Here is a 13,621-nt window from a genome sequence, read left to right as displayed (position 1 = left end):
TGGCTGGCTGCCTTCAGTGCTCCTCTGAAAAGTCTATTACATTATGAATTTCTCTTAAAGGGGCAGGCCACCGTTTTTCCATACTGAGATATGTTCTTAGACGAGTTGATGCGTACCTGTCTGGTCTTTGTGCGTGCCTGTGGAAGCGCTTGGTCGCTCCTAACTTCACCCCGTTTGGAGCGATAGGAATACATTGGGAGAGGCCAAATGCTAACAACATCTTTGGTCGTTTTGTGTGACTGAGGGCATGCACAAAGACCAGACAGGTACGCATCAACTCGTCTAAACTCAAGCAAGAACATATCTCAGTATGGAAAAATGGTGGCCTGTTCCTTTAATGGCACATACAAATTTAAGTGTAAACAATGCACAAGACTCTCCAATGTCTGTCCCAGTCCGAAAGCTCAAAGCTCATATCCAAGTGTCCGAGCAATAGAGGGATTAGGAGTGAGACAGAAGACTCGATGAAGCTGTTGGGAGCAGACGGTGCGGCGCTCCACCGTGCGTGTCATTTCTTCAGCTCAGGAAGCGGCAAATAAACAGCCGGCTCTCGCACCTGTGTGTTTTTTTGTGTGTTTTTTTTCCTGCACCGCCAGCAGCCGCAAATGGCCTGTAAACACAAGTGGAAATACTGCTTTTGTCCTCGCTTTCCGGGACAGATCCGGTCGGATTGGAGATTTACTGTGTTGTGGCCAAGTGTATTAGGACGTTAGGACCAGAGGCAATAAAACATGATCAAGCAGCGGGCCTAGTGGGAGTGTTTGGTGCATTTATTTGAAAAGATTGAAGATGTCCCAGGGAGGTTTTTAGTGAGGGGGAAAAAAAGGGTTGTTTTAAGCCCCACAGAAGAGAGGCGCAGCATGGTTGTTTAGCTGATTTATGGAGACGAACCGGTTTATGTAAACGGTCCAAGATGATTCTGGTGTGTGGGGTTGAGGAGGGGTTTGGAAATTGGGAGATTAAGGAAATCCTATATCATTCCTTTGCTATGGGGGGAAAGCTGCTTATCAGAAGGAAAAGGACGCTTCTTGTAACATGTCTTACTCAAACAATGTTACACCTGGTACAGATATGAATTTCTTTGTTCAGTTTAATCTGAAATCTATGCCTGTTAATTGAGTGTGGTAAGAGGGGTATCATTCTGGATGCTAGGTTAGCAATAGTGGACCCAGGATGAACAAATTCAATATTGTGTTCTACATTTTGTCGATCCGTAATGAAAAGCCACACCATGAAAAATGTCACCGGTCTCGCTTTAGATTAGGTGTGCTCATTAAGTATTAATAAGCATTAGTACTCATTTTAGGGTAAGGATTAGGGTTAAGGTTAGGTTTAGGGTTGGCTATGAATAAGCGTGTTATTAATGGGCTATGTTAACAGATAAAAGTATAATAAGCAGTATGTTAATACTTTACAAGCATGTTATTAATGCTTATTAGTATCTTATTAATACTTAATGAGCAAACCTTAATATAAAGCGTTACCATTTCACCCAATGAACAAAATTGAAATACAAGCATTTATTTTATGAAACATATTTTCATAATTCTGTCCCCAGTGTTATTTAACCTGTATTTAGACGAACTGTCGACTAAACTCAGAGCCTGTAACACTGGCTGCGTCTCTGGAAATACTGCTCTGAATCATCTTTTGTATGCAGATGATCTAGTCATGTTTAGTCCAAGTACGGCTTACAGCAGCTCCTCAATATCTGCTCAACCTATGGTGTGGAACATAACATTAAGTACAATAGTTTGAAGAGTATGGTTATGATTTGTAAAACCAAGGAAGACATGAACATGACTTTTCCAAACTTTAATTTGTGTAATGATATTTGTTGTCACCAAAGTGAAGTACCTCGGGCACATCAGCACTGAGGACATGACTGATGATGATGATATCTATAGACAATGCAGAGTGTTGTATGGCCAGGCCAATACTCTGGCGCGGAAGGTTGGCTGTTGTACAGAGAGAGTAAAGCTGACTTTATTTAAAGCGTACTGTACTCCCTCTTAATTGTTTGTCTTGTCTTTTATTTCTTTTTAATGGACTACGAGTCCGGAATAAAGTTGAATTGAATTGAATTGAATTGAATTGAATTGAATAATTGAAAAATACCTCATAAATGCACAAACAAACATGTGTCTTTGCTGTGAGCGGCTCACCTCTCCAAGACATGACGGTAACTTTCCCGGGAGTGGGTACGTCTCCAGTTTGTCTCCATGGAGATGTCCACAAATCCACTCTTTGATTATCGACTGCAAAAATAGCATTTTCTCTGTCGAGCTGTTCATTGGGAGCATGTTTTGTATTGATGGCAACTGTATCGTCCAAAATGTTGAGTTTGCCTTGGATCTTTGCCATTGCTCTTCCCTTTGCAGATATGTTATTATAGACTGCGAAATCCACATCTGTTGTTTGGATTTTGCCTCTTTTCACGTCATATTGAAATGATACAATTCCACTTTACAATTGCAACAATATAAAATAGAACATATTACGATGAACGTCTTTGAGACATGTTCTTTCTTGATAGGAACACAGCTGGTTCGTGGCTGCGTCCCGTAAGTCGAGGACTGCCTGTGCAAATGCTAAACCACACATCGGAGGGGTCCATAGGGAACAGATTTCTATGTGCCTGGCTTACACTCACCAGAATGCACACACACAAGCACACAAACAAAAGAAAATAAATGTCGCCAGGTCTTTTATGCTACTCAACTCTGAAGTTCCTCAAATCAGCTGCTTAACATAAATTAGCATTCGCAAAATAAATGTAATGTTTCGCGCCGAGGCAAAAATGATGCTGATGAATGATGCATGAGGAGATGCAAATGAACAGCGTGCACTCGCCAAGTCAAGTTTGTGGGTTGAAATGCACCGCTCTCACCTCCTCCTCCAACCCTCTCTCACTCTTTCACTCTCTCTGACTCTGTCTCCATGTGCTGCTCTCTGGTGACTTGAAAGGCACAGGCCACAAGTGAATGCACAGCCTAGTTTCCACAAGTTTCTATACAACTATTTTACATTTTCGTTTATTCCCAGGACATATATCCAACTGCCGCCCAAACGCACTTGTATGTGTTGTCGTTGATAATGAAGTGTGCTTTGCCTCCTATAGTTTAGCTATAAATACATCATATTGTTGTTACAACCTTTTGAGAACTTGCTCACACGGGATCACAGCCCTGTGTTTTAGAAAGTTAGTATGAGTAGAGTTTCAAGGTTTTTTTGTGGGGGCGTCATTCAACCTAAAACCTATATCAAATGCGTGTGCGAGCCACTGAATATGGGAAGACAAAAGGTATTTTCAACCTTTTGTGAATAAAAACCTGAAACCCTCCTGCATTCGACCCTTGATTCGAGACCTGATTATCGGGAAGGAGACATTGATACGTTGAACACACATAGTTTGAGTGCAAAGTATTGTGCAAAACGCGTTCCCATACAGAACCGACCTTCACTGTCTCTGCCTCGCTGCTGTAATTCACATGGAAAACTTGTAGCCGCTGCAGACAAACTTCAGATTGCCGGCGTCATGCAAATCAGTTTCCTGCAGTTTTCTGGTTCCAGGGCCTAAGTCAACTCCCCCCCCAAAAAACTCCTTCTAAAGACTGCTGTTGCATATCCCAACGGCCCGGGGCTTTCAACCTTATAATGTGCCGCAATTATATGCATTGTCTTTTTGGCGTGACGAGCGCACTGCTGCCTGCAAATGAAGCAAGTGAAGGGAACTATTTCAAGCCAAAGCTGCATTTGAATCATTTAGATACGAGTTATTTACACGAAAAGCTGTCCTGTAGACTTGCTTTGTAAGGTCGCAGCTGTTGTGTCTGTGAAATAGCAACATGTGGTTTTTTATAATTTATTATTAAGACAAGTTGTTTGATTGCAATTACATTTGTTACAAAAGTCAAGGTTCACTTCTCTGTGCATGTTTTAATTATGTCCAGGACTTATAACATTTCAGAAAAACCTTAAATATGTTCAAATTAAAGCAGAACTAAGTAACATGTTTACATCAATATCTTTTCTTAGTCCCTCTGGGGGTAATACATGTGTTGATGGGATAATTGGGGGCCTTTCATCTCCCCCTGGTGTCTCTGGCCAGAAAACCACAATTTCATCTTTCCCTGCCTCCGGGAAGGAGCCATCAATACACACTAATGGAATCATGAAGCAGCTAACAGGCTAACGGGTAGAGCTAATTGCCAGCTAGCGCCACTTAAACAGTATTTACAGCCAAGTTTGAGTGGAAATAAATGATCTCCATTGTGTAATTGGATGTACAATATTCCTCTCTCCCTTTGTCGTTTCTGTCACTGTAGTATTTACTCTCACGGACAATTAATGAGTAAAAAACTGTATCATGCTACGACACATTCAGTGGCGCTTATGGCCTCTAGGGGCATGGGTTACTTAGTACTGCTTTAACTAAAACAAAAATATCACAGTCTACTGGTTTGCATAATAAGACACCATGAGGACAGCATCATCTTTTTTTGTGTTGCAAATAATGTTGTACTGCGTAAATAATTGCAGCCTTTGCTAATTGCAATCATTAAAAAAGCAATTTTTGTATAATTCCCTCTTCCCTCTTCCCAAGCGATAAAAAAGGCTTAATCATTTCATCATTTAAAATGCTCCGACTGCACCACTTGCTTCATACGGGGTTTACGATAAAAAATATTATGAAGCATAGTCCTAATAGATCCATCATTTGAAAGGGAACTATTATGCATTCTGCAGGGATAGCGGAACAGTATCAGAAATTCATATGAAAGATAAACACATTTTCGTCAGAACTTTCATATTTCAAATTGATTATATATGCTCGCGGTCCAGAACATTTCCTTGGACCGCACGCCTCCCTTCTGTGAGCGCATAAAAGCGTCTGATATTCTGCCACATCTTCCCCGTGTGTCTCTCATTGTGTATTCCGCCGTTCTAGTCGCTCAAGGCTACTGACACTGGAGCGGCCCCAAATTCAAGTGTATCTTCACTCGGAAAAGTTTTGCAAAAACACACAGAAACATAAAAAATGTGATCAAAAGACCTTCAACAAACGCTGCTGTGTTTGGATAGGGCCCCGACTCCAACCCTCGATTCAAACGTTGCCCCGTTGTGTGGACCGATCTGGCAGACAAGATTTGTGGCTTTATATATTCAGAATGGACAGACCGCATACAAGTGTAAACATAGATATGACCTTGTTCATAGCTATGTGCAGAATTCAGCACTTTACATTCTGCTTGGACTTCACTTGGCTGTGATTAATGTGTAAGAATAAAGTGGCCATCTACAATCAAATACTTTTATGTGTCTAATGTGATGAACGATTGAACTTAAAACCATCATCTAAAACAAAGGAACCGTTGTTAGAGTTTCAATGTTAGTCATGTTATTTTAGACTGTCAAGCAACATACTCTTGCTCAAATTGGCTCACTTTAGAACAATACACAATGTGGACAGCGCCCTCTTCTGGAGGAGCTTGACTTCCACCTTTCACTCGACATTCAGAGTAGCTCTGGGGGACAGCCACGTGACTAAAATAAATCCACTTATTGTCTATGTCAACACTTCAGAATCTGCTTTGGGGAGAGATCACAAGGCTCCTCAATTCAACAAAATACATAGACAGAAGAAGAATAAACCTCTTCTTGTGGTTAGTGTATTGCAGTAGTCAAAACCTTGGATGCGATTCGATATCGATAAACCTTGCAGCCCTACTGTTAGAGGATAACATTAAATAGCTATTTATCATACTGGGTCAGGCTGTACAGTCGTACTATCTCTGTCATAGCCTTGACTGTGGTGCTCAGGCGCTGAATGTTTGCTTGCATATCAGTATGACGCTCTGGCAGGGTATTTATCCCTTTTCTCCGGGTCCCGCACTGATGGTAAATAAGACATCCTGTATAAGACATCCGGACTGCTGCCTATTTTTCATCTATCCTCTCGAACACCATTGTTAATTCTCTTACACCTACTATGGGTTCTCTTGATCAAACCTAGCTCAAGATTTGGAGTTGAGTCCTCAGGTTATGGGGCCCTTGACAAGTATTGGTATCGAAGGATCGGTCAAATGCTGTGGAAAAATGTCCGTAACGATGCAATAGTGTATCTCTTACTTAATTTATCACTGCAGTGGCTTCGTATTGTTACTAGCATACCCATACAAAACAAGGACAATTCTTCACTCATGACTTCAAAGCTCCTGTGATTTGTGCACTAATACTGCTGCCGCTACCGCTACCTCTACGATGCATTAGCATAGAAATGTGATCCAATGCAGTAATGTCAGGATTCACGCAGCGTTTCCCTTGGACACACTCGGTATCACACGCCGCCTCCAACGCTGCACCTGTAAAACTCAAATGTTAAGTTCACTTACTGTATACGGCTGCGACTGGAAACTTCATATGCATCCATATAGTTTCCCAGATCTTACTGTTTTTTTTACCCCCTCGATTGGCACACGATTCTCAAAAACAGGACTCTGCTTGTCAAAAACCTTGAACATCACTTTCCCAGCATGCAAGCTTCTGAGAGGAAAATTTAAGAGGATAAAGTTAAAGCCATATTTCTCATGAGAGTCCTGTTCTGTAGACACTGTCTGATACTCGTACCATTTGATCCCATCGATTTTTCGTACAACACCTGATTAAAATAGAAGTCATTGTGTACTTTGTCCTTGTCCAATTAATTTCTGCTCAACAAAGGGAAAGCGAGGCAACGCGGATAAATAATTGGGTTGCTTCTTTTAAATGCTATTTTCCATTCCAGACAACCCTGTGTTCATTATAATCTGATTTACATAATCTGAAGCCAGTATTATTTAGCCGTAAAGTAAAGTTTGGGGCCGGTGGCATTAATCCCGACGAAGTTTCCGCAGCCTCCGAGACGCAGCGAGACGCCTCCGCTTGCGGCGGCGCGTGAGCAAATATACAGTACGTACGCTCGCCTCGTCTTAATGAATTTCCCCCCTGACAAGATTAAAGCTCTATCTCCATTACCCTCCATTACACAGATAACACGAGAAGCAGGCAGCGTCTCTCCCATCCCTTCCCGGCGCTCCGGCCCGAGACGCGCCGAAACTGACGCGTCGCGAGCTAATTGTTTCCTCAGACAATACATCAAGTCCCATTTACCAGACGTGAGGCGCACACCAGGTGAGATCAGTGACAGCTAATTGCCGCTTAAACAGCTAAGCGGGCGGCGCCTTGTGATGCTTCATTGAAATTCCTCCGGGTCGGCCGCCGCTGCCTGGTGTTTGATCTCCTGCCTCACCTGCTCGTCTCTGCTCTTTATCCAGCAAAGAGACCCGAGTCCAGATGAGGGGAGGGGGGGGGGGGGGCTTCAATGGAATTACCATGGCAACCCTTTTTTTTTTTTTCTTCAATCATGCCTTTCCAATCACGGGCCCCCGTTCGTCCCGCGACACAGAGCCCCGGTATGATCTGCCGGGGACTTTGATCATGAGCCCTCTCTGATCTTTCAATCACTGTGAGATAATATTGTATCAGCTGACCTCCATCGCTACGTTTCTGTGAGGTTTAACCGCGACCTTTCTCCTCTGCCGTAGTTCAGAAAGTGGTTGGGGCCGTTTCGTTTCGGTTTGGGTTTTGATTATGTTTTGAGTGTTTGTTCTCCAGATTTAACAAACGTAAGTGAGCAGTTCTGCGGCGGACAAACTGTTTTAGAGTCTGCTTTGTAAAATCTCGGTGAATGCATTTTTTTTTTTTTTTTAAGTCAGCCTCACCAAAATGCGAATCCTGCCAATGGGATTTAGTCAGTATCTGAGTGAAAAGTTTTGCTCATGTAAGTGAGAAGATGGAGAAAAAAATCTGTAAAACTCCGGTTGAGCCAAACTACATTACGATTCATTGTGCTCCTCCACTGCACATCTGTCTCCATCTGCGGCTTTGTTTTCGGCACTCTCTGGCCTCAGTCCTGGCATCGTCCTGGCCAGTCCGGTCTTCGCTGCATGTTTTATTCAATTATTTTATCTCACATTGTATTTCTGAATTCTGGCAACCGTTCCACTTTCATCTTTGTATCCATCAGTGCGCTCTGGAAATCAGAGGTGAATTTTAATGCATGAAAACCATTCGAACTTCAAACAATATACACTCGGCTATGATAAATTAATCAAGCTTTCCATGCTGTTTTGCGTTTGGTGTAGAGGTCGGACGATATGGGTTTTTCTAAGGCCAATGCCGTTTTGGGGGTAAAACAATTAATACAGATTTTATTAGCTACTTTACGTGAAACAATCATAGTTTCTGTCCCAGCCTTGATTTGCTGCTGCTAGCTTTTGCTGCTGCTAGCTTAAACATGCTGCCGCTAGCCTTAGCATACTGTTGCTAGCTGCAGCATTTTGTGCCACGATCAAAAATACAACTGCAGAGGTTAAAACTAACTGAGCAACTGAAATCTCTAGGTTCTGTGCTTCAAAATGACAGAGAGCATGTCCATATTCACTAGGGCTGGGACGATCCACTTTTGTCACGATCCGATACGCATCACGATTCTTAGGGGCCGATCCGATACGTGTTGTGATACAGTAAGTAAATGATAAGTAATGTGTTTACTTTAAAATGTGAAAAAGAAATCATGTGTCCAAAGTTTATAAACCAAATGCCATTTGACATTTATTAATGAAATGTACATTAACTCAAAATGTAACGAAGTACTGTTACTGGAGTGCAGGATAAAAATGCCTCCAAACACAAGTATTGGAAGTATTGCAATACTTGATAAAGTATCGATACTTGGTATTGTAGGACAAAATATTGCGATCCAAGTCCGATCTGATATTTTATCCCAGCCCTAATATTCACTGAGGTTTGGTTGGTGAAACTTGAAATTTGACGGGAGGTCCCGGAGATATCGGCGCTAGATCAGCCAATAGCCGATATTGTAAATCCCCCAAATATCGGCCCGATATATCGGCCGACCTCTGGCTTGGTGTTCAATGCTTTGACTGACTACGATACTGTAGTTGAAGAGAAAAATGGCCTAACATAAACAGTTTGGTAGCATCTTCAGTCAATCTCACCACGATGTCCGAGTTTATAAGACACATTAAGACACAGCAGACACGCCGTTGTTATAGTTGAAATGCCAACGTCTCGTCGATCCGATCACACAGGCTGTGGAGTTTCTGCTTCATTTCACTGGTCCCGCAGCGTCAATCGCAGAGAGAACATAACCTCACACATTGCTGACATTTTCACTTTTTTTTTCTTTTTTTTTTTTATCATCATCACCTCATATGATTTTTACTCCAGAGATCCACAGCCCATTTCCCTCTCCAAATGCCTTTAGTATTTACCTGCTTTTAGGGAGCACACCGCGGATGTTATCGACTTTATTACATTTGCTCGTCCGCCGAGATTTGATGTCTTATTCAGTGCACATAATTGCATCTTTCTATTAAATTCACCTAGATGATAGTATTGGCTGCAGGCTTCCTTTAGATGATCTCTTATTAGCTTTTGCAGACCAGGAAATGAATTTAATTTCACACTGGGGCGACATGCAGCAGTTGTTGTTTTTTGTGTTTGTTTTTTTTTGTCAGGTTAATGTCCACTTCTTCAGCTAAATGGATTTAACTTGATGTACTAAAAAAACTGAATATGTGTTTGCATGTTGCGTAGATACAGCTGGGAACACATCACACAAGGGGGCGTGGCCTAGCACGGTGGGAAAAATCGTTATGTTTATGTCCGGGATAGCGTTAAAAGAATTAGCGGCTCATGAGGTCGCGCCCATTTCCTGATTGCGATGTGATTTATGATATGCGGCGCGTATCAGACGTGATAACAGTCATTTATAACGGGGGCAGGGACATCAAAGCGCCTCCCCCTGACCCGATACGTGCTTCCCTCATAACGACGCCATGCAGGCAGCCTTTTGTCTCCCTTACACAGATAATTAGCCGGATTTGCTCATTAAACAATTAGTCAGATATCCGCCCGATAGTCTCTGTGGCATTGCTTTGTGTGGTGTCATTATTTTCCCTGACATTTGCAGATATTACGCCTCTGTTAATTAAAGCTCTCAGACACATAATGTACAAGAAGCCAGCTTAACAAGTTGTTGATTAAGTAATCCGCATTTAATGGTTTCAGTCAGCCTGTTCAAATGTTGGCTGAGGGGGAAAAAAACAACGCATTTTCTACCTGGAGAAGAAAAAAACAACAACGCATCTTTAACCCTTTAACCCCCACCTTAACTGAGCCCATTTTCTCTAGTTTTACCCGATTCTAAAATAATAATAATATTGATAATGCATTGGTTTTATATGGCGCTTTTTCTGGACACCCAAAGTCGCTTTACATTGCATTATTCATTCACTTCATACATGGTGGTGGTAAGCTACTATTGTGGCCACAGCTGCCCTGGGGTAGATTGACGGAAGCGAGGCAACCAGTCTGCGCCATCGGCCCCTCCGACCACCACCGACCACTCACTCACTCGCTACATTCGGCAGGCTTCCTGGTGTTACTAAACGGTCTCCCATCCAAGTACCGACCAGGCCACTAAAAGCAGCTTGACTGGATCTTACAGCCGCCAGTGTCACGCCTCATTTGAAAGCTAAGACCTGCATAACTGAGCTAAGATTTCCTCTCACATTGGTGTCGCATTGTTGGTGCTTTTTTTTGTCATATCGTTGGTTCTTTTGTGTCATGTTTTTGCCATTTTTTTGTTGCTCTTTCAACCCCCCCCTCCCCTTTTTTTTGCGTGTTTTGTCACTTTTTTGTAGCCATTTTGTTGCTTTTTCAACACTTTTTTGTCGCTCTTTTGATGCTTTTTTTGCTGTATTTTCATCCTCATTCATGTCTCGTTTTTGGCACTTTTTTCAAGAAGCTTTTAGATTTGGGTTAAGCCAGACTGGAGAAAATGTGTTCAGTTCAGGTGGGGGTTTATGTGTTGCTGAAACCTTCTCCTGCATTGTAGAGGATTCAGTGCTGCATTCATCATTACACAAAGAAGAATCGAAGAATCAAAAATAATGCTAATTTATATATAATATAAAATGTGTGAATGTGTGATTCTAAAGGTTAACTATATGGTTTGATGAATGGATTGTTATACCAATGAGGATGACATTAGCTAGCTTGAAAGTGCTGTAGCGGATATAATATGTAATCCTGTGTATTATGACCTTAATGCGAAGTCTGTTATACAACGGTTGTTCTAGAACCCCGAGGGCTGTGTCTTCATTAACATGCACTTTCCTGAACGAATAAACACATTTAGTCTTTATTAGGTGCAGGATGCAAGAAAGTACACAAGAAAAATGTCAGGATTATTTCAAAACACATGATTCACAGTCTGTCAGCGGTTGTGGTAAATGAGTGGCAGTGGATTTATACTTCACTGAGATGTGACCATCTGCAGTATTTCACATCATTTCACCAGAGGTATTTTGACTAACGTATCCAAAGTTATCTGTATTTTCTGTTCAAAAGGTTAGCCCTGACTTTAATCCAGCCCAGGCCAGCGGTCCGTTTTGTAAAACTGAGCAACATCAGCCAAATTAAAAGCACTGACCGATGACCTGTGTCTGCAGAGCGAAAGTGTGGTGGTGCCAATTAACCAGCCGCTATGACGACAGGCCTATTATTTCTAAGTTACTGTTGAAGTCAATTACTTTCCGATGTTACTGAAGGTGGACAAAACTTTCTGATGGATCTGCTCCAAATTATAATGGATATATATATTCCAGTTTCGCGGCCTTTTCACCCGAAAGCATTAATTTTTTGGAACAATTCTAGAGTGTGATTGTGATCTTGCAGGCAAAAGTGTTGGGACGCTTTACGAGTTTTACCGTTGAACTTGTCATTGTGAAATACAGCAACAGGGTAAGGTGCAAATTAACTACTTCACACTTTTTTGGAAAACTGAAGTTGATCTTGTGAACATTTTAGTGTTTTAAATGGTGTTCTGCTCCTTTTATAGCCTTTCTTTGTCACTCACAGACAGTATTGCTTTCGGAAAGTTGGGCAAAGTGCTTATAAACTTGTCCCTGTGGAGAGTTGGGATTTTAGAAATGCTTTAGGAAAGTTAGGAATGAGTAAGGACCACAACGAAAACTTTTAAATTCACACGCTAGGAGAAAATGATTTTTTCAGTTTCAGTTGTTTCAGTTACAATGTCATTTCCATATATTACTCTCTCGTGCTGACAATCAGTGCCTGCATGTTAATACTGGTGTGTCTACATACGTATACTCTACATAACAGTGTTATATGAGGAGGCAGTGCAGGTGACATTAACTGAGCTCAATTGGCCTTAAACTTACTGAACGTAACACCGTGCCAGGGTTGTGCCAAACTGCATTTCTCTCTTAGTCTTCTCCTGTTATAAACACTATAAACTTTGTCGAGATGTTTGTTTAGTTTGCACAAAATAAAGGACAGAAAGATAATGACTCTTATTTCCGATTGTTTAACTGAATGATTAAAGATATAGGATCTCAAAGTGGTCTGGAATTAGATTTATATTCATACAATGGAAAACAAACGTGTTTATGTTAACGCGTGTGCCTCTTGTTGTTCTGTGTGTCTTGCAGCAGAGCCGCTGGATGGGGAGGAGTTCCTGGACATCATAGGCATCATGAGAAACCAGGCGGGTCGATATGAATGCAAGGCCAGCAACGACGTGGCCACGCCTGACGTCAAATATGTCAATGTCGTGGTCAACTGTGAGTAATGACACCCTCTGACTCCACGGCACACTCTGCACACGGCCAAGCTCCGCCGCATATGCAGCTTTTTAAACACAAGACACACAAGGGTGAGCAGACCAAAGAGTGAAGTTAAAACAATAAGATGATTTCAAAAGAATAATAATAATAATAATAATAATAATAATAATAATAATAATAATAATAATAATAATAATAATAATAATAATAATAATAATGATAATAATAATAATAATAATAATAATAATAATAATAATAATAATGGGAGTGGTGTATATCATTCTCACTACTGATGCTTGTTCATTGTAACATTTGTTTTGTTTGATTCTAAAACAATGTTTGAAAATGCCATGTCACTGTAATTATAAAAATACAATTTGATGTAATTGCTTTGAAACAAGCTGTGCTCAACAGAGCACTGTAATTGGGTTTAACGGTGGGTTGGGTTGTTTTTGCTATTTATTTTGTATTGTATTTGTATTTCTAGACATCATTTTGTTTCTACAGAGTTGAGTTTTGCTCCATGCAGAGCGTTTGGTCATAAAAGTTGTAGAGCTCCTTTAAGTTCTGCCAGTCTCTACCTTTGAGCGTAATATTTTTAGAAATCTCGTCAAACCATCACTTTTTGACACCCTTCAGACTGACGCAGCAGACAATTAGACATTTAAAAGTGAAAGGGCTAATTGCATCTTGTCAGGGGTCCGTGTACGATCTGAAGAGCGCTGTGCACGTTGGCTGCCGCTCTGTGATGAATAGCCAACGTTCAGACTTCAGAAATCCACCCTCCTCTTGAGGACTTCACAAATTCTCTTTGAATCTGAGCACGGCGAAAATCCCGCTGGACTCCAGCCAGGGCTCTAATACTAAATGATAAAGATTTCTACGTTCAATAGTTTCATAGT

General features: G+C 41.4%; 1 protein-coding gene across 1 annotated transcript in view; it reads left to right on the top strand.

Moving 5' to 3' along the window:
• The window catches only part of lsamp (limbic system associated membrane protein), a 261,006-nt gene that overhangs the window by 227,399 nt on the left and 19,986 nt on the right, over nt 1-13,621 (top strand). Inside the window, exon 5 of the mRNA XM_079558444.1 lies at nt 12,585-12,716. Within this exon, the coding sequence (XP_079414570.1) occupies nt 12,585-12,716 (132 nt within the window). The remainder of the gene's footprint in view (nt 1-12,584; nt 12,717-13,621) is intronic.

This window comes from Gobius niger, assembly GCF_951799975.1.
Source record: "Gobius niger genome assembly, chromosome: 1".
NCBI lineage: Eukaryota > Metazoa > Chordata > Actinopteri > Gobiiformes > Gobiidae > Gobius > Gobius niger.
The sequence above is the reverse complement of the archived record's forward strand: the minus strand, read 5'-3'. Positions and strand labels throughout refer to the sequence as shown.